This window comes from Notechis scutatus, chromosome 6 (assembly GCF_049901735.1).
Source record: "Notechis scutatus isolate UNSWTSFEM ecotype Mainland chromosome 6, rNotScu1.2, whole genome shotgun sequence".
NCBI classification, from domain to species: Eukaryota; Metazoa; Chordata; class Lepidosauria; order Squamata; family Elapidae; genus Notechis; species Notechis scutatus.
Genome location: NC_142014.1, coordinates 78,859,217 through 78,880,327, shown reverse-complemented (window position 1 = coordinate 78,880,327; position 21,111 = coordinate 78,859,217). Strand labels below are relative to the sequence as shown.

Here is a 21,111-nt window from a genome sequence, read left to right as displayed (position 1 = left end):
AATTTCTTCATTGTAGTTTCTTTGGTTTTTTATTTCACCTTTATCTGCTCATTAAGTTCAGACTGTATTGCTTTCTTTTGAAGACTATTTTTGAGTAAGTTTTATCTCCAACTGAGAATTATTGAACAGTGGGACCAAGTTGGCGGCATTAAAGGACATTTATTTACATTTTGGATTTTGTTATGTTTGTGTTACAAACTGGGTCATCACATGAGCCTTTTTCCTGCACATCCCAAACATATAACATAGATAGATAGATAGATAGATAGATAGATAGATAGATAGATAGATAATAGATAGATAATATTGTGCAAAATGGAATGGTCAAATTTCTAGATTGGTATACTGAAAGTCACACACAAGGACACAGATCTTTGATAAGCAAGTTTATTGGATGAAGTAAGAAAGCTATTGAGACAGAATTCTAGCAGTCATACATACAAGGATTGCGTGCAAGACACTTTTTTCAGCATTGAGATAACATCATACAAACAAATTGTCATAACTTGAGGACTACTTGTAGCAAATATAAGCGTTATATAGCATAAAATCAAATTTGATTCCTATAGGGCCTCTTCACTCCCACACAGCCCATTGGATTGAAAATTGTTCCTTCCCGCTGCAGTTTCTTTTTTAACAAATTATGCATGGGTTGAAATCACATAAAGCCCATCCAACCTCAAAACTAAAATAAACAAGATCCTGTTTTAGCTGATGGCACTTTGCCCTTCATCTGATTATTGGATTCATTTATTTTCTGCTGTTGCTAAATAATCTGAAGCATAATCTAATCAAACAGTCTGGAATTTCACAACATTTAGCAGGAAAAAGAAAAAGCTATAGATCAAACTAGAATTAAAATTAACTGCATTCTTTCCATATGTAGAACAACTAAGCTGGTTTGTACTTTGCTTTCATTTGCTCTGGGAGGTCAGTTAACAAGCATTATTGAAAAGATCAATTGTTTTATTCTCGTAGTGGTTAGCAAGTTGTCCTTGCAGCTCCCCCAAGGTAAGATAGAGTACGTTATTCTGGTTATTTTCAGCAATGACTGCCCAGGATCTTTTGCCTTTTTGAAGCACACAACAACCCGCAGCCCAGATATGACTGGGTACATTCACTCTGTTATTGATCATATTATTCCCAGGCACCGCACCCACAAGGATATATGTTTCACGGCATCCGTCTGTATTTATATGTTCTTCATATTCTCTCCATTGTCCCTGATTGAGGGCACTAAACTGGGGCACGATGTTGGTTAAGGTGAAGGTTGCAGCTTTGCTATCCTGATCTGGTTGATGGGACGATGGCGCCAAGTGTCCCCTGTCCTGCCGAACAGCCACTCGGTAATCCCGGTCAACAGCCTGGCTGCTTTCCAGGAGGTTTCGCTTAATCCCACAGGTCGATTCCAATTCCATGCTTTTTCGATTTTGATCCCCAGGCAGGGCAAGCTAGGAATAAGAAAAGAGAAGCATTGTCTCTGATTCTCATTTCCACAACGCTGAGTCGAAGACCCTGAATCTGGGGAAAGAACTGTCATAAGTCATATGGGGAATGGGGTGTGGGATACTCCGCCGAGACAGATTGGACAGCATCTGCCAGGCATCCCAGCTCACAGGGCAGTTTCTGGGAATTCTGCAAATTGAAACTCCAGATTGTTGTTCTTGAGAAGCCCACCTTAAACTTTCTTCCAATACGGAATACACTACACTGGTGGTATTCAATTTTTTTTACTACCAGTTCTGTGGGTGTGGCATGGTGAGCGTGGCATGGCTTGTGGACGTGGTATGGCTTGGTGGGTGTGGCTTGGTGGGCATGGCAGAATGATGTTACTACAAAATCTCCATTCCCTCCTCACCCCATTAACCTGCTTTCCAGTTCCGTTCTCCTGTGCAGGGCAACCAAAGAAGACCCAGCCAATCAGCTGGGACTCAATGGGAAGCAAAGAATAGAGGGGGGTGCGGCCAGTTAGAGGTGGGACTTGCCGGTTCTCCAAACTACTCAAAATTTCCGCTACCGGTTCTCCAGAACCTGTCAGAACTGGCTGAACACCACCTCTGAATCCCCATTGACCTTGAAATGTCAGGGTGATCTCTGAACTTGGTTCTTTGGGGAAAGAATCAGATGGAAGTAAGACCTTGCCAATGTGGACAATGAGATGAACCGAATTCTTACAGTCTTTGCTCCTGGTGAACCCTGGGAATAATTATGTATAAATCACTCTTAAATCTACTGTCTTGCCTTATTTCCTAACCACTGACTGTTCCTTAAAGGTCGCCTCTACCTGATGAATGCTTAGCTTCAGGATAGGAGCTCCTCTTACCTGTGGTTCAATCCTCCAGTGATTTGATCGTTTACCTGCACCAGGGTTATACTTATATGCTGAGTACATGGGGATGCGCCGAGTCTTGTCATACATTGTGGCAAACCGATACTGGTTTTTATACCTCTGGCAGATTATGGCCGGATTCATCGGGCTCAAATTGGGGGGTTTCCCACCCAAGAAGAACTGACTGCAGGAGTCGAAACTGCTCACCACCTCCCCAGTTGCAGGCAGGAGAAAAGAGGGAGCCAGGGAGAGGAAGATCCACAGCAGCAACATGGCTGTGCGTTTGGTCAGTTGGTCCTTCAAGTGGAACTTTTCTGGCTGAAAAAGAAAAAGAACAATGACAAATCTCTGATTTAGCAATTCTTCCTTTTTCCATGAAGAACTGAAGAACTGCAGAAGAAAAGAGGCAGCCAGGGAGAGGATATAGAGAAGCAACATGGCCATGCGCTTGGGTGATCCTCTACTCTAAGGGAATCTTTCTGCCCCCCAAAAAGTGAGAATAGAATAATGATAAATTTTGATTCCGCAAAGTTCCATGACGAATGTGAGAATGGGTTTGAGGTTAGGTTTTGCTGGGGGCGCCTGAAGTCCAGCTGGTCCTCCTGGTCAGATGGTGGCCAACCAGATTGTTTTCACTTCTGGATGGAAGAGCGGGATGGTGGGAAGGCAAGAGAACTGATAAATAGGCAAAGATGGGAAGGGTGAGGAAGGAAAGGAAAAGGAAGGAAGAAAAGAGAGGGAGGAAGAAGGAAAGAAATTAAAAAGGAAAGGAAATTGATGAATTGATGGGAGGAGAGAGGAAAGAAGGAAAGGAAAGGAAAGGAAAAGGAAAGGAGATGGAAAAAGAGAGAGGAGAGGAGAGGGAAGGGAAGGAAGGAAGGAAGGAAAGGAAAGGAAAGGAAAGGAAAGGAAAGGGAAAGGAAAGGAAAGGAAAGGAAAGGAAGGAAATTGATTAATTGGAGGGGGAGGAAAGAAGGAAAGGAAAGGAAAGGAGAGGAAAGGAGATAGGAAAGAAGAAGAGGGAGAGGAGAGGAGAGGAGAGGGAAGGGAAGGAAAGGAAAGGAAAGGAAAGGAAAGGAAAGGAAAGGAAAGGAAAGGAAAGGAAAGGAAATTGGTTAATTGGATGGGAGGAGAGGAAAGAAGGAAAGGAAGAAAGGAGAAAGGAAAGGAGAGGAGGGGCGGTGACGGAGGGCTGGGAAGGGAAGAGCAGGGAAGTTAAAAGTTTTCTCAAACAGACTCTTAGGAACAGACAAGAGTTTCACAGGAGGGGCCACAGATGAGGAGAAAGAAGCAGCAGAAGGAAGACAAAAAAGAACAGGGCTGGTGTTGGAATAGGAGTGGTGAATAGATAAGGAAGAGGAAAGAGCAGAAGGAAATGAAAGAGAAAAAGAGGGGGAAGAAAAAGGAAAGGAAAAGAAAGGAAAGGTGTAGGCAGAGGAGGAAGAACAGGGATGGTGGAGTGCAAACTTACTGCATCAAATAGGGAAGCCAACAGCTAACAGGGAAGGTTGGGGTTTGTGAAGAAGCACAGGAACTTAGAAGCAGAGCCAAAGTGTGGATATGTTCATTGGGGGAATGGGTGGGGTCTTTCAAAGGTATTCATTCCAGACTGTATAATTGTCTCAAAATATCTCACATTCTCCAGCCAGAATTCTCCCAAACTACCAAACCATCTAGAAAGCAACCGCTACGGATGCCCCTCTTCTGAGGGGGGGCTGTTGCCAGGGGGAGCTGCTGTTTCAGCCCCTCCAGGACAATGTTCCCATTGACATCAAGCTGGCCCCTTCCTTCCATTCAGGAAACACCTAACTTCCCCTCCATCATTCTCTCTCCCATCTCAGCTTGCTTTTATCTTTCTTTCGAGGAATGTTGAGTCCCAGGGGTGGGATTCAAATTTTTTAACAACTGGTTCTGTGGGCGTGGCTTAGTCAGTGGGCGTGGCTTGGTGGTCATGTGACCATGTGGACATGGCTTGGTGGTCATGTTATTGGCTGGGCATGGCCAACTCAATATCACTCACATCGAGCCACACATCTCCTCGCCTAGCCTCTCATGACTGTAGAGATGCTGCAACAGTCGTAAGTGTGAAAAATGGTCATAAGTCCCTTTTATCAGTGCCATTGTAACTTTGAATGGTCACTCCACACAAGCAAAGTACCAGCAAAGGAGGGGAAAAAACCTTCAGAGATGTTCCTGAGACAGGAAGTCTAGTTCTGCCAAGAATGTAAAAAGGGTTAATGGAGAGGCAATTTCTGTAAGCAACACCAGAATGTTTCCTTCCTGCCTTCCTTACAGGATTAGGCCAGTAATTTCTTCTAACAACCGGTTCTCTGAACTGCTTAGAATGTTAACAACCGGTTCTAGTGAATAGGTGCGAACTGGTAGAATCCCACCTCTGTTGAGTCCCCTTCCACACAGTCCAGTTACCATGCTGTCTTCTGAGCAGAGCTTGGAAGACTTTCTATGACCCACAAAATAAAGTCTATGCTTGAGGTGATCTATCTCTGGTTCCATACAGGCACAGGTTTAAATCTGGATTCTCCAGACACATAACAATTTTTTCAAAAGTTCATTTACTCAGCAGCGTGTTGATCTAACCCTATGTTAGATGGATTCTACCCTGGTGGGGAATTCTGGGAGTTGAAGGTCACACACCTTAAAATTTTTGAGGTTGAGAAACGCTGATCTAGGTCAAACTTCTAAGGTCAAACATCTACATGTGGATCTATGCCTATCCTAAGACTCCTAATAGGAAGAGGTTTCCGGCATGAGGTGATATCCAAATCTCTTTTGTCTTAAGTAACTTAAGTTAATGTTTACCAGAAATTTGACCCAAAGGTTCTTTTTCAGGAGGCAACTGGACTTCCTTGTTTTATTTTTTGAAGATGTTTTGCTTCTCATCCCAGAAGCTTTTTCAGCTCTGACTGGATGATAGGGAATGGGAGGATTTATATTCCTTGCAGACAGCTGGTCATTTGCATCCTTTTAGAGGGTCATTGAGGACACAAATAAATGCACAACTGGCCGCAACGGCTCTCTAAAAGAATGCAAATGACCAGCTATCTGCAAGGAGAATAAATCCCTCCATCCCCCATCATGCAGTCAGAGCTGAAGAACTTCTTGGATGAGAAGCAAAACATCTTCAGAAGAAAAAACAAGAAAGTCCAATTCCCTCCTGAAAAAGCACCTTTGGGACAACCATGACCTGGATGATTGAGAATCTCTACAGACATTATCAGAAATTTGAATTCTGTATTGTGGGTGACTTTGGCCCAGACACTGCTTTCAGCCCAACCCATCTCACAGGGCTATTGTTGTGGGCAAAATAGGAGGGGGAATGGATATTATGGTTGTTTAACACCATCTTGAGTTTCTTATGAAGTAATAAAGGCAAGATAAAAATCTATTAATTAATAGCCCATAAATCTATTCCTACCTCTATGGAGGTGCTGTTATCATACTGCCCCTGGACTCACCTTTTCCAGGTGGCTGGTGGGCCAAGGATCATTTGATAACGACATTTCAATGAATATTATTCTGTGCCCTCTAAACCAGGGATGTGCAATACTTTGGACTTGATTCCAAATTCTGAATGTGAGCCACTCAAGAGAGAAAACAATGGGAGCCTTGCTTCTAATGCACAGGATATTGCATTTCTACGAGTTCAGCCCAAGTTGGCATGAATTCTGTTGCAGCCATTCTGTCTTTTTCCCATATTAAGAATAATTAATTTAAACAATCTTTGCGCTTCTGACAGAAGGTTGAGTTGTAATAACCAAAAGCTGGCATCTATACAAACAACAGGGCACTATATCCAGGATAGGAAGAGCATAGGTCAAGCATTTGTACAAGAAGGCTGCAGGCCATAACCAAACATCCTACAGTGACTTACCCAGCAGAATACTCACAAGTGCAACAATCTCTTGCTTGTAGACCAGAAAGTCAGGTAGACAGAAAAGAATCACAATGTAGATGGAGGTCCCTGCTCCAAGATTTATATTCTGGCTATTTCCTGTTATCTTTCTGAGCAAATACATGCGTGACAGTTCTTTTGATGGCTTGACAGGTGTTTGGCATAGAGTGAGATTTCTGTGGAACTGACTGTTTATCTGTATTTAGATTATCTGTATTTAGTCCCGGTCCCATTCAATTCCAGAGAAGGGGCTAGCAAATATCAGGTTGGTGTGGTGGACATCTGGTCACGTTGCAAAGAGCAAATTCTTTCATTCATTCATTCAAGCATAAAGAAAAGACAATTTCCAACAGAGGAATAGAAATCAAACTATGGGAAATATTATATTTGGTGTAGTCCACAATGAGGCCAACAGAATTCTTTCAGTCTAGCTCTGGGTGAACCCTGAGATTAACTATGTACAAGTAATTCTTAAATCCACCATCTTGACATACTCACCTCTGACTGCTTCTCTAAGGGAACCTTCATTTCATAAATGTTTAGCTATAAAACAGGAACCCTTTTCTGCAGTTCAATATTCCAGTCATTTCTCCTTTTGGTCCCACCAGGTTGATGTGTGTATGCTGAGAATGTGAGGATGCACCACTGTCTCTGTCACCCATTGTGGCAAATGGATGTTTGTGTTCTACAGCTGGCAGATTCTGGATGGATTCATTGGCCCCAGTTGGGGAGCTTTTCCAATGAGAAAGAACAGCTCACAGGGTCTGAAATGGCTCCCCACCTCCCCCGTTGCAGGCAGGAGAAAAGAGGCAGCCAGGGAGGGGGGTCCATAGTAGCCCCCTGGCCCTTGTGCTTGGTCAGTTGGCTTTTCTAGTGGAACTTTTCTGCCTGAAGAAGAGAAAGAACAACAATAAAGCTCTGATTCAGCGAGTTAACAAGGCCTGGAGGTTGGATTGGCCTAGGGCAGATAAAGTCCAACTGGGCCACCTGGCCCTGGCCAACTTGCCACGTGATAACTTTCTGTGGCCAATGTGCCAGGGGAAAACTCTCTGCGGGACAATTCAACAATTCAATGTAATTATTTAAACTAATCTAAAATTTATTTTATGCTTTGCCATTTGTGGTTCATTTTGTCCCTCCTATTGCACCCAAACAGAGCAGCACAGAACACAATAACAAAGTTGGAAGAGACCTAGGAGGTCAGGCAGGAAACCCCATCCTATTTCAGACAAATGGTTGCTCAAGCTCTTCTTAAAAACTTCCAGTGTTGGAGCATCCACAAGTACTGGGAGCAAGTTGTTCCGCTGGTTAATTGTTCTAACTCAGAGGTCTCCAAAGCTGGCAAATTTAAGACTTGTGGACTTCAACTCAGAAGTCTACAAGTCTCAAAATTGCCAAGTTGGGGGATCCCTGCTCTAACTGTTATCCCTTCTAACTGAATCCTTTCTTTAATGATTCTATTCCACCATGTCTTTGATATCCGTGTAAGTCTTGTTCCATGGCGAGTTGGCGACAGCAAGTTGTCCTAGGAAAAGTTGGCCATGACAGGTTGTCCTTGGTGAGTAGGTCATGGTGAGTTGGCTGTGGCAAGTTGTCATAGAGCTCGAAGACAATGTAAATGGTAAATAGTCAAAGAAGGGAAGGATGAGGAAAGAAAAGAAAAGGAAGAAAGGAAAGAGAGGGAAGAAAAAGGAAAAGAAGGAAGGAAGAATGAAAGAGAAAAGGGGAGAAGGAAAGGGAAGGAAAGGGAAGGAAAGGGAACTCTAATCAGACTCAAACAAGAGTTTGACAGGAGAAGGCTCAGCTGATGAGAATGAAGAGCAGAACAGAGGAGGAAAAGCAGGGATGGTGGTGAGATTGATGATGATTTCTGCTTGTGTTTGACAGCTTCCAACTTATTGCTTCAAATATCTTATGATCAACAGGAGCATTGCTTGCTACTGAGATAGCACAGCCTTCTTCAGGAGACATAGGGAAGCCAACTACACACACACACACACACACACACACACACACACACACACAGGCATTCTCTTTTCTTCTTCTATAATTGTCAACGGCATATCTCAATAAGATGGAAAAGATTCCTATTGTATGAGGTTGGTGAAGTAGCATGGCTACCTATGAGGGTAATCAGCGTATCCTTGGATGTTCTCCAGACCTGGAATAAATTATTCAGGAATTCATTTACTCAGCAGCAGTTCGAACTGACCAGAAAAATGTCAGAAAGATTCTACACTGGTGGGGAATTCTGGGAGTTGACCACTAGCTCAGGATCGAAAAGAATCTCGACAGAGTTGAACAATTGGCACCACCCAATCAAATAAATTTTAATATGGAGACAAGCAAAGTTCTACATTTAGTGAGAAAAACCAATGGTATAAATACAGATCTGGTAAAACCCGATTTCTTCTTTCTGAAGGAAAAATGCATGGCGGTTCTTTAGGTAGCTTGACATGTACTTGGCCTAGGGTGACAATTCTGTGGAACTGACTCTATGGGTAAAAGGAGGGGACAGGCTGGATTAAAGCTTTGGAAGAATAGAAATCAAAGTATGGCAAATATTATAATTGGTGTAGTCCACAAGGAGGCCAACATAATTCTTTCAGTCTAGCTCTGGGTGAACCCTGAGATTAACTATGTACAAGTAATTCTTAAATCCACCCTCTTGACATATTTACTCCCCTCTGACTGCTTCTCTAAGGGGGCCTTCATTTCATGAATGTTTAGCTATAAAACAGGAACCCTTTTTCTGCAGTTCAATCTTCCAGTCATTTCTCCTTTAGGTCCCACCAGGTTGATGTGTATATGCTGAGAATGTGAGGATGCACCACTGTCTCTCTTGCCCACTGTGGCAAATGGATGCTTGTTGTTCTACAGCTGGCAGATTCTGGATGGATTCATTGGCCCCAATTGGGGAGGTTTTCCAACGAGAAAGAACAGCTTACAGGGTCTGAAACGGCTCCTCACCTCCAGCATTGCAGGCAGGAGAAAAGAGGCAGCCTGGGAGTGGGTCCATAGCAGCCCCCTGGCCCTTGTGCTTGGTCGGTTGGCTTTTCTAGTGGAACTTTTCTGCCTGAAGAAGAGAAAGAACAACAATGAAGCTCTGATTCAGCGAGTTAACAAGGCCTGGAGGTTGGATTGGCCTAGGGCAGATAAAGTCCAACTGGGCCACCTGGCCCTGGCCAACTTGCCACGTGATAACTTTCTGTGGCCAACGTGCCAGGGGAAAACTCTCTGCGGGACAATTCAACAAGAGGGGCTTCAGTAACCTGTTGCTTTCTAGATGATTTGGGTGGTTGGGAGAATCCTGGCTGGAGCATTCAGGACAATCATCCAGTCTGGAATGAATACCTTGAAAGACCCCTCCCCCACCCCACCCATTCCCTAAAAATGAACAGATCCTCAGTTTGACTCTGCTTCTTACTTTGTGTGCCTCTTCACAAACACCAATCTTCCTTGAGAGAGGGTGCATATGTGTGTGGGGTGCGTGTGTGTCTTTTTGTGCAATTTTGCCTCCAGCTCCATTCTCTTCCAGGAGGACAGGAATAGATTTGGCTGCAAGGATAAGCTGATCACTCTCGTAGGAAGACATGATATTTCTCCAACATCTCATAACGGAAGCACTCTCCATCTTTGATGTACAAATGGCAAATAGAGAAGAAAAAAAATTCCTCTGTGTGTGTGCGTGTTTGTGTTTGTGTCAGTGTCAGTGTAGTTGGCTTGCCTATTTGTTGCAGTAAGTTGTCTCCTTGCCATCCCAACTCTTCCTCCTCTCTCTTCTGCCTCTTCATTTTCCTCAGCTGAGCCCCCGCCCCGGTCAAATTTTTCCAAAAAGCCTATTTTCCAAAAAGCCTATTGGGAAAACCTTACTCTTTCTCTCTCCCTCTTTCCTTGTCTTTCTCCTCTCTTTCCTCTCTTTCTTCTCTTTTCCCTTTACCTATTCATCCCTCCCTTTCCCTGTTCCCTTTTCTTTTTGCTTTCTTTCCTTTTTCCTCCCTCTCTTCCTTTTCCACCTTTGTCTTTCTTTCCTTCCCCTTCCCCTTCTTTGCCTGGTGGAGGTGAATGACCAGAGGACTGGATGGTTGAACCGCAGGTAAGAGGAGTTCCTATTCTGAAGCTAAACATTCATCAAATAGGGGTGACCTTTAAGGAACAGTCTGTGGTTAGGAAATAAGTCAAGACAGTGGATTTAAGCGTTATTTATACATCATTAACCCCAGAGTTCACCAGAAGCTAGACCAGTGGTGGACCATTGGTGGTTTGGACCGGTTCTAGCAGACTGCTAGTTCTGACAATCAGCTGGCCCCGCCCACCCTGGGGAGGTGGGGCAAACCTTCATCTCCCTAGCAAACCTGTGTCATGGCTGTTGCCTCCTGCCTCCACGCATTGAGGAGGCTGAGCAGCAGCGGGAAGAACACGGACCTCCTGAGCCACAGGAAGCGGCTGACAGCAATGCCCTCAGGTGAAGATGTTGCAAGGGGGAGGCTCGACCCCTCCCCTCAGGAGCCACAAAGCACTTGCTACCCCTCTGGCAGCTGCCAAACCTCCTCCCATTGTGTATCTCTTCCTCCTCAGCAGAAGCGCTCACAGCGGGAAGGGGGAAGCTTGGCGGGTGGCAGAAGGGTGGTGAGCGCTTTGCGCTCTTCACTTGAGGACATCGCTGGCAGCCGCTCGGCCTCCTTGATGTGCAGAGGCAGGAGGCAACACCAGTTCAGAGGTTCCTTTCCCCCATCCCCACCCCTGAGGACAGAGAAGAGAGGGAGGGAAAGAGAGAGAGAGTTGAGCGATGAGAGATCCCAGTGTTTTGTTTTCTGTGGGAAACGGGTCCAAATGACTCTTTGAGTATTTAAGGTTGCAGAAACAGGCAGCCAAGCTGAGTGCCTGAAGGACCCTATCTCATCAATGGGAGTCCAGGTGCTTCAGCGAGCGGCATGCTGGATTCATGTTAGTGGTCCGCAGGATTTAAAAGTATGAATTTGGTGGTCGCGGAGGTCCAAGGTTGGAGACCCCTGCTCTAAGCAGTTTACAGAATTAGCCTACTGCCCCCAACCATCTGGGTTCTCATTTTACCAACCTTGGAAGGATGGAAGACTGAGTCAACCTTGAGCTGGTAAGAATCAAACTGCCAAACTGCTGGCAGGCAGCAGAAGTAGCCTGTAGTACTGCATTCTAACCATTGAGCTCATCACGGCTCATCAAGAAAGAAAAAACAATCTAGATGGTAGCCATGGTAGTACCCGAGGAAGGCAGAATAGAAGAGAAAGAACTGGAGAATTACACCACACACAAAGACCTGCAAACCACAGCACCACCACAGATCATCCATGGTATCCAACCTATCTAAAGGTGACCAAATATGCAACGTTTAATTGTAGAATATCTCATACCCCATGTTCTGACCCAGGCTTTGTCAAACGTAATTAATCATAAACGTCTTTTAAAAGCAAACCTATTTTATTGCAACACTGGGAATTGCCTTCATTCCCAGCCAGAACTAATCTTAAACAGTTCCCCAAGATAAGCACACACCTTTCAGTGCTGTGGAATGCTGCCAAAACCAGAAGTATCTAATTAATTTTTTTGTTTTGTTCTTTGCTTTCCCAAATTTTGTCTATTGTACTTTACTAATTTATTTGATCCTTTTTGTTACTTTTTTTTGTTTTTTATTTCTACTTTTTTTTTTAAATATGGTTTTACATTGTGTAAGTTGCCTCAAGTAGCCATGGGTGAATAGCTGGCAATATAAATTAAATAAATAAGTAATTATAAAAGACACCAACCGAAATACCAGAAAAAACCAACTAGTGTACACAGAGCTTCAAGGAGGACTCGGAATCTATCAAACTACTTTGCTTCCTGCAAAGGTTTCATCATTGAAGCCTGATTTTTATCCCTTATGAGAGGGGCAATCACCTCCCAAACTTACTCCCTTTTGTTTCAGCTGCTCTTGCTTTCTAGCAGCTCTGCGCATATGTGCAATGGGAACAGGATCCCCTGGGTCCTCTGCCTCGCAAAGGTTCTTTTTCAGAACTTTTTTTGCACAACTGGCCGCAACGTCTCTCTAAAAGAATGCAAATGACCAGCTATCTGCAAGGAGAATAAATCCCTCCATCCCCCATCATGCAGTCAGAACTGAAGAACTTATTGGATGAGAAGCAAAACATCTTCAGAAGAAAAAACAAGAAAGTCCAATTCCCACCTGAAAAAGCACCTTTGGGACAACCATGACCTGGATGACTGAGAATCTCTACAGACATTATCAGAAATTTGAATTCTGTATCGTGGGTGACTTTGGCCCAGACACTGCTTTCAGCCCAACCCATCTCACAGGGCTATTGTTGTGGGCAAAATAGGAGGGGGAATGGATATTATGTGTGTTTAACACCATCTTGAGTTTCTTATGAAGTAATAAAGATAAAAATCTATTAAATAATAGCTCATAAATCTATTCCTACTTCTATGGAAGTGCTGTTATCATACTGCCCCTGGACTCACCTTTTCCAGGTGGCTGGTGGGCCAAGGATAATTTGATAACGACATTTCAATGAATATTATTCTGTGCGCTCTAAACCAGGGATGTGCAATACTTTGGACTTGATTCCAAATTCTGAATGTGAGTCACTCAAGAGGGAAAACAATGGGAGCCTTGCTTCTAATGCACAGGATATTGCATTGCTACAAGTTCAGCCCAAGTTGGCATGAATTCTGTTGCAGCCATTCTGTCTTCGCCCATATTAAGAAAAATTAATTTAAACAATCTTTGTGCTTCTGACAGAAGGTTGAGTTGTTGTTGTGTCTGGAAGGATGGGTCCAAGAACGGAGACAGACTCAGAAAGTAACTACAGCTCTTTATTAGTGACTTCCGATCTGAGCGAAATGCCCTAGCCGCAGCAGCCCCTTTTATAGAGCTGGCTGCGGCTATATGGCCAATGACAGAGGTTTGAGCTGGCCGCGCTTGGTTCACCCAATCGCGGCAGCCCGTTTACCAGCCAATCGGATCAGTACAGATCGACCAATCACGACCCGCTGTTAGCAGATTGGTTTGCCCAATCGCGGCAGCCTGTTTACCAGCCAATCGGATCAGTACGGAGCGACCAATCACGACCCGCTGTTAGCAGACCAATCCGCTTTGCAGGCTTTCAAGCCTGCTAGTCCGGAACAGTTGTAATAACCAAAAGCTGGCATCTATACAAAAAACAGGATAGAAAGAGCATAGGTCAAGCATTTGCACAAGAAGGCTGCAGGCCATAACCAAACATCCTACAGTGACTTACCCAGCAGAATACTCACAAGTGCAACAATCTCTTGCTTGTAGACCAGGAAGTCAGGTAGACAGAAAAGAATCACAATGCAGATGGAGGCCCCTGCTCCAAGGTTTATATTCTCCCTACTTCCTCTTATCCTTTTGATACTTCACTTGCTGACCTTTTTGTGGAAGTGATCATGTTGCAACAGAGTGTTAAAGTTGTGGAGGTCAACAACCCAAAGCTAATAAGCAGTACACAGATTATCTATATTTGGCACTGTCCATTTAAATTGCCAAGAGGGACTAGAAAAAAATATCAGGCCATGCTGCAAAGACCAAGCATCAAGGAAAATGCAATTTCCAAGCGAGGAATAGGAATCAAAGTATGGGAAATATAATGAAAGGGGTACTCAACTGTGAGGCCAGCAGAATTCTTATGGCCCATCTTCTAGTGAATCTTGAGAGCCATTACTGACCGCCGCTCCACCGCCTTGAGAAAGAGCATAGGTCAAGCATTTGCACAAGAAGGCTGCAGGCCATAACCAAACATCCTACAGTGACTTACCCAGCAGAATACTCACAAGGGCAACAATCTCTTGCTTGTAGACCAGGAAGTCAGGTAGAGAGAAAAGAATCGCAATGCAGATGGAGGCCCCTGCTCCAAGATTTATATTCTCCCTACTTCCTCTTATCCTTTTGATACTTCACTTGCTGACCTTTCTGTGGAAGTGATCATGTTGCAACAGAGTGTTAAAGTTGTGGAGGTCAACAACCCAAAGCTAATAAGCAGTACACAGATTATCTATATTTGGCACTGTCCATTTAAATTGCCAAGAAGGGACTAGAAAAAAATATCAGGCCATGCTGCAAAGACCAAACATCAAGGAAAATACAATTTCCAAGCGAGGAATAGGAATCAAAGTATGGGAAATATAATGAAAGGTGTACTCAACTGTGAGGCCAGCAGAATTCTTATGGCCCATCTTCTAGTGAATCTTGAGAGCCATTCTGTACAAATCATTGTTCAATTCAACGTCCTGCCATATTTCTAGATTTCCTTTGCACTGGGTTGGTTGGACTTTAACTGGAATCCCTGTGCCTGAAAAAGAGAAAGAAGAATGATAAAGTCTTCCTCCTGCATGAAGAAGTCAAGAGGTCCTTGAGGTTGGCTTTGGCCAAGTGCATCCAAAGTCCAGCTGGTCCACCTAGTCGCATGGAGGCCAACCAGATGGCCAACCAGATGGAGGCTCTTCCACTTCTAGGTGGAAGAGCGGGAATGTGCAAAGGGAAGTGGTGAATAGGTAAAGAAGGGGAGAAGAAAGAAAGGAAAGGGGATAGGAAAGAGAGGGAAGAAAGAGAAAAGGTTTCCCAAAGAGACTCTTGGGAACAAACAAGAGTTTGACAGCAGGAGGCTCAGCTGAGAAGAAGGAAGAGGAAGAAGGGAAAGGAAGAAGAACAGAGAGACTGTTAATGCTTTCTGATTGCAGTTATCAGCTTCCAACTTACTGCTTCAAATATCCAGTTATGATCAATTGGAGGATTGCTGCTACTGGGTTAGCTGAGACAGCTTCAGGAGACATGGAGGGAAGCCAACTACACATATACACACAAACCCACACTCAAGCATTCCTTTTTCTTCTTCTTCTTCTTCTTCAGTTGTCAGTTGTATGTTAGTCAGATGGGAGAGAGCTTCCTATTATATGAGGTTTTATCCTTAACGGATAATCAGAGTTGGAAGGGTCCTTATAGGTCATCTAGTCCAACCCCCTGCCCAAGCGGGAGACCCTACACCATGTCTGATAAATGGCAGTCCAATCTCTTCTTGAAAGTCTCAAGTGATGGCGCTCCCACAACCTCCAAGGGCAAAGCTGTTCCATTGGTTGATTGTTCTCACTGTCAGAACGTTTCTCTTTATTTCCAGGTTGAATCATATCTTCCTAGGAGGGCAATCAACTTATCCTTGGATGCTTTCCAGACCTTAACAAATTATTCATGAATTCATTTACTCAGCAGAAGATTGATCTGATCATAGGTCCTGTAAGGGAAAAAGCAAAAAAATGGTGTCTTTCTCTTCACTTGGAACTGAACCGGGTGGATAATTCTTCCAACAATTGTATACATGCAATGCAGTTGATAAAAAAAAATGCAGAGTAAGTGTTTATTAAATGTAGGACCTGGATCAGAGGTGGTATTCAGCAGATTCTGACCAGTTCTGAAGAACCAGTGGTGGAAATTTTAAGTAGTTCGGAGAACCGGCAAATACTACCGCTGATTGGCCCCACACCATCTATTCTCCAACTCCTGAGTCCCAGCAGATTGGCTGGGTCTTCTTTTGCTGCCCTGCACAGGAGAATGGAACTGGAAAGCAGGTTAGTGGGGTGGGGAGGGAATGGGGATTTTGCAGTATCCTTCCCCTGCCACCAAGTCCACCAAGCCCATCAAGCCAAGCCATGCCCACAGAACACCACACCCACCAAGCCACGCGCATAGCTGATCGTCTGGGTCTTCTTTGGTTGCCCTGCACAGGAGAACGGAACTGGAAAGCAGGTTAGTGGGGTGGGGAGGGAATGGGGATTTTGCAGTATCCTTCCCCTGCTATGCCCACCAAGCCACGGCCACCAAACCACTCCACGACCACCAAGCCATGCCCATAGAACCAGTAGTGAAAAGAAATTTGAATCCCACCACTGACCTGGATAAAAATTAAAGCAAGGTTTCCCCAAATAAGGGCACACGAGCCTGAACCACTGCATCTCTGCCATTTGTTGAAAGTCTTCCAATGAAAGAATGGACTGGCTCCTCATTGGAAGGGCCCATTTCAGATCTTGTTAACCGTCACCACTGCTGTAATGGGTACACATATCATACTGCAAGAAAGTGCCAGCCCCAGATGTGGAAGCTGTGGAGCACGAATCTTCCAAGACCACAAAGCGAAAGATTGAAGCTTTGCCCAACAGGGAAGCAAGCGCTGGTAACCTCAGCATATAATCTTTGCCCCAGACAAAACCAGGAAAAAGGGGGCATTGACTTGCCCAACGCTGATTCCTGAAGCATCTCACGCTGCCTGTCCTAATAGGATGGAGGCCCAGAAGCGCATGAAGGAAAAGATCTGCATTCTGTGTGGCTGCTGACTGGGTTATTGTTCATTGGCACCTGTCTTAATTTGTATACCACCCTGTACCGCTATCCCTTGTTTTATACCCACTGAAACTATGTATGATGCTCACCTTACAGGGGTAGAATTCACAGGTTGCCTATAGCCCACCTTGGTATCTGTATGTTGTTGTCCTGTTGGGACAAAAAGGGAGGATTGTAAGGGGGTGGGGGGAGAATTAATGGACATCTTAGTGTTTTTTTTTTTTATAAAGGCCTATTTACCGGCACTCTCGTGTATATTAACGGCTGAAGGGCCTGTAATACAATCAATGTGAATCTGGGTCCTGAAATTCTGACCTTTAATGATGTCAAAGTGATGCTTTGCAACACTAAGAGTTGCTTAGCTTGCAAAATGTGACAAAGAGGAAGCATGCACTTAAAGGACATGTTAAAAAATAACCATCTTGTAACTTTTAGGTTGGAGGAACGGATAACTAGCCCTGTTGCTAGGAGAAGCTGGCAGAATCCTGAAAGTCATGTGTTTCTGTGGTTTTAAGGTATATAATGAAATGTTGAATAATGGGAGGGGCCCAATCGGCCTCAAGCCATCCCTTTTGACAGCTTGTCTGATGGACCCTCTGTCAACTCGCGAAGCATCCCCGATCTACTCCCGAGTTGCCATAGGAAAGGGGGATGGGAAAGCAAACTTCGCAGCTGCATCAAAGAGCTTGCATCTCTGTCAAAGCAAAGCACATTCCAACCAATATGTCAAGGTCATCTCTACGGAAACCCACAGTGGCCGGAAGGAGTTACTTTTACAACCCACAAAATTGCTTCGTTTGGGGAATGTGACTGATGACACAAATTGGAGGGAAGGGGAAACAGGGTCAGAGGCAAAGTGTGAATTAACTGAGTTCAGAGTTGGCTTCACCTGGTCCGTGCTGACATGAAGCTCCTAATAAATAACTGGATTTCTTTTGAAGCTTGGCTTGAGGCTCATGATTTAATTAGGGCATCGGTTGGAACGCTGACATCCTCGTTGTAATGCAATTGATATAAGTGGTTTATGTTTACTATGGTTTAATTCTAATAAACGTCTGAGTCCTGAGCTTCCAAAAGCTTTATCTGCAGACATTCTACAGGCCCAATCGTGATGCCAGCTCTATTTTTAATGAGAAGGATCCATATGGTGGTGTGCTATCTTGAACGTGGTTGATGGAACCTCCATGATGGCACCTCCAGCCCCACCTCCCTGGACTATTAGCTAAGGGATGAGTTCTTCATTCCAGCCCAACTCCATTGGTCAAATCCAGGCCCGTCTCCTAGCAACGCAGAAGAACCCACTGATGTTGCCACCTTGGTCTGAACAATAGAGAAGAGGATCCTGCACCATGGACTGTTGCACAGGATCAAAGCCCCACTTGGGCTGGCTCATCCAAGCAGTTGTAATCTTCCTGTCATTGTTGGGGCCATGGGGTTTCGACCTAAAGTGTAAGAGGAGGGCCTGGGGAAGGTGGGGAGGCTTTTTTTTTTTACTACCAGTTCAGCTGAACCGGTCGAAACCGGTAGCATATCACCACTGATCTGCAACCATGCTAGTCTTCTAAGCAGTTGTCAACTTGACCACACTTGAGCTAAAATTACAAGATTCAGAGCTTACCTGGGAACAAGCCCTATTGATCCAATGAAGGTGGATTAAGGGCGCAGGTGTAGAAAGCTTGGTTGATCTTATCAAGGAGTACTGGAATCTAGTGGGGAAATTATTTTATGTTCGAAAATAACCCTCAATGGAAAACGGTAGGGAAAGGTAATGGAATGTGCAGAGAGGGCTAATTTAACTTCTTTGATGTGAGACTAGACAATATCTATACACTTGTTCCTGACTGGAAAACCCTTATAGAGTTTTTGCATAAAGCAGGAAAAAAATGTACTTATGAATTGTGGTTTTGCTGATTAGAAAAAAAAAATAGATGATAGAAAAAAATGAAATTATAATTACAATTATAATCATAATTATAAAGTAAGAGATAACTTTATAACCAGACTTGCAGGAGTTGCAAAGGGAATCGGTGCTTCTTTTTATTTTTTCTTTCTTCTCCCTTTCTCTTCTTTTTCTTTATTCTGTATTAAAGCGTAGAGCATATATCACAGAATGACAGAATTGGAAGGGACCTTCTAAGTCCAATTCCCTGCACAAGCAGGAAACCCTGCACCATTTCAGACAAATGGTTGTCCATTCCCTTCTTAAAAACCTTCTGTGATGGAGCACCCACAACTACTTCTTTTTTTTTTTGAACAAATTTTATTAATTTTTAAAGACATACAAAGCATGAAACATAAGAACATAAAACCTCTTTTCTGAAAGTTATTTGTAAATTTTAACAAAACAAATAAAACATTTTATACACCATTGGTACATCTCCTTATAAACACATACATATCCTTTCAAGTTTCTCATTATTTCTACTTTTATCTAACTTGCTTTATTCTCTTCTATCTTTTATTCTCAATTGTCCTCTTCTAACATTCCTCCAAGGTTTTATTAGCTCAATCAAACATAAACACACAAAAACACAAAACATAAAAACATAAAAACATCTTTTCTGAAAGTTGCTTAGTCCCGGGTTACAACTCTTCGTACAGACACAAATTCAAATTCATATTCATTTTGTATACCATTCCATATCTTATTACCATTTTCAATTTTCTATATAGCTTCTCATCTCTTTTAAATTTTCTTAGTTTTATTTTATTTATCTCATCTCAATTCAAATCATAATATTTATTATTCTTTGTCTGTTCTGTTTTATCCATTTATCTTTCTTCTTTAAACAAAACTTCTCCTGTGCACTAATTGGAGTATGATGCCTTTGTCTCTTTCCCCTACATTTATAATACTTAATATAAAATACATAACTTACATTGGGATTCTATTTGGTACATTCTAAAATTATACAATGTTATCAATGCCAATACAAATCTATTCATTAATATTGATATTCATTTATATCTTAAACACTTAACACATTACTTTTCAATTAAATATCATACTTTTATGGGAACACCAATTTTCCATAGTTATTTCCCCCACATCACATATTTTAAATCATTATTTCATTAGAATGTTCCCACTTCTCCTATTTCAAATCTCTCATTTCACAAAAAATTTCACTGGGATAACACCATCTAATCATTAATATTAATATTCTTAAACATTTTACCCATTTCAATTAAATATCATGCCTTTAGGGGAACAATCATGCTTTCCATAGTTATTCCCCCACATCACATATTTTATATCATTGTTTCGTTAAAATGTTCCCCCTTCTCCTACTACAATTCTCCCATTTATTTACTAAACATTTTATCAGATTTTAAATTACTAAACGTTTCCAATTTTCTAGGATTATTTCTAAGTACAAATATAAAAATACAATCTTATGTAGCTTTCCAGAATCCCTTTTTCAATAAAGTTTACCCATTATCTCTAAAAGACTTTTGTTTCTTTGCATCTTGCTCCCCACCATTGAGGCTTCTCGTTCTCCCTTGCTTATTCTTCTCCTTGCCCTCTTTACCCCCGTGTCTCTCCACCTCCCTTTTGTTCTGCTTTCCTCCTTTCTGTTGTTTTCTAACATAGTATCCACTTTTCACCTTATTCATCTCTTTTTTGGTTGTTTTTCCAAATCTTAAAGTCCCCTTTTCCTTTTTCTCTTTCTCCTTTTCTTCCCCAACTAAAGTCACTTGTTCATCAAAAATGGCTTCTTCTTTATCCCAGTCATCCTGTTGCGTAGTCAGCTTTTCATAAGTACAAACCGCCATTTCTAAAAATTGAAAAAGAGTGCCAAGAGAATCCTTCCCTTCTTGCTCTTCCTTTTTATATTTTTGGTATTCAAGTTTCAATCCATCCACAAGTGATGCCATTATAGAGAGAAAAGGTTTTTCCAAACAACCACCCAAGTGCTTTTAATCAAAAATAGTTCAAAAGCTCCAAAATCACCAAGCAATCCAAATAAGCTGTTTCTTTTAAGTACTTTCTCCTTCTTCACTTTCTCTTTCTGGGGTTAATGTTTAGTCACAAAGTTTCATTTAAAATATATCTTTTAGGAGTCTTATTGATGTTTAATAACTCTTTAAAATTCTAGGCAATCTTCTCCTTATTTTCAAATTCTGCTCCAATTTTTTCCCCTCTCCCTTCCCACTCACAGCAAAAGGTTTTTAAAAAAAAAATGTTCAGAAATCCTTATCCCTTCAGCATTTAATTACCTCCAATGCAGGTTTTCCGATTTCTCTTATAATTCCATCCGCTGTCACATTGGGAAGGAGAGTGAAAAGAAAGAAAAGAAAAAACTTTCCCTTTTAGAATTTCATTCGCCGCTTGTAACTCTCTCTGGAAACAATTTATCTTTGGCAGCTTTCAAATTCCAGGGTACTTTCTCTTACTTTGTCCCAGTCAAAAACCACTTTCACAGCTCTTCTGACTTTCTTCCTCCTGCACAATCTTGTCTGGCTGCAGGTTTCTTCGTG

At 42.8% G+C, this 21,111-nt stretch overlaps 2 protein-coding genes across 4 annotated transcripts in view; one reads left to right on the top strand and one right to left on the bottom strand.

The window, feature by feature from the left end:
- CHCHD3 (coiled-coil-helix-coiled-coil-helix domain containing 3) overlaps window positions 1–21,111 on the top strand; it is a 423,433-nt gene that overhangs the window by 218,953 nt on the left and 183,369 nt on the right. The window lies entirely within an intron of this gene.
- Window positions 374–6,366, bottom strand: LOC113429571 (endonuclease domain-containing 1 protein-like). Its single transcript, XM_087968912.1, has 3 exons — window positions 6,238–6,366; window positions 2,324–2,647; window positions 374–1,451 (listed from the first exon to the last, which is right to left on the bottom strand). Exons 1-3 carry the CDS (start codon window positions 6,364–6,366, stop codon window positions 936–938), a joined length of 969 nt encoding a protein of 322 aa, XP_087825038.1. The 3' UTR covers window positions 374–935.

What these genes read in the sequence shown, in the direction of transcription:
- LOC113429571 (XM_087968912.1), bottom strand. Translation starts at nt 6,366, where the DNA reads ATGTATTTGCTCAGAAAGATAACAGGAAATAGCCAGAATATAAATCTT. An exon ending in AGCAAGAGATTGTTGCACTT is followed by an intron (nt 2,648 to 6,237) that starts GTGAGTATTCTG and finishes TTTCTTTTTCAG; the next exon opens with CCAGAAAAGTTCCACTTGAA. An exon ending in ACTGGAGGATTGAACCACAG is followed by an intron (nt 1,452 to 2,323) that starts GTAAGAGGAGCT and finishes TCTTATTCCTAG; the next exon opens with CTTGCCCTGCCTGGGGATCA.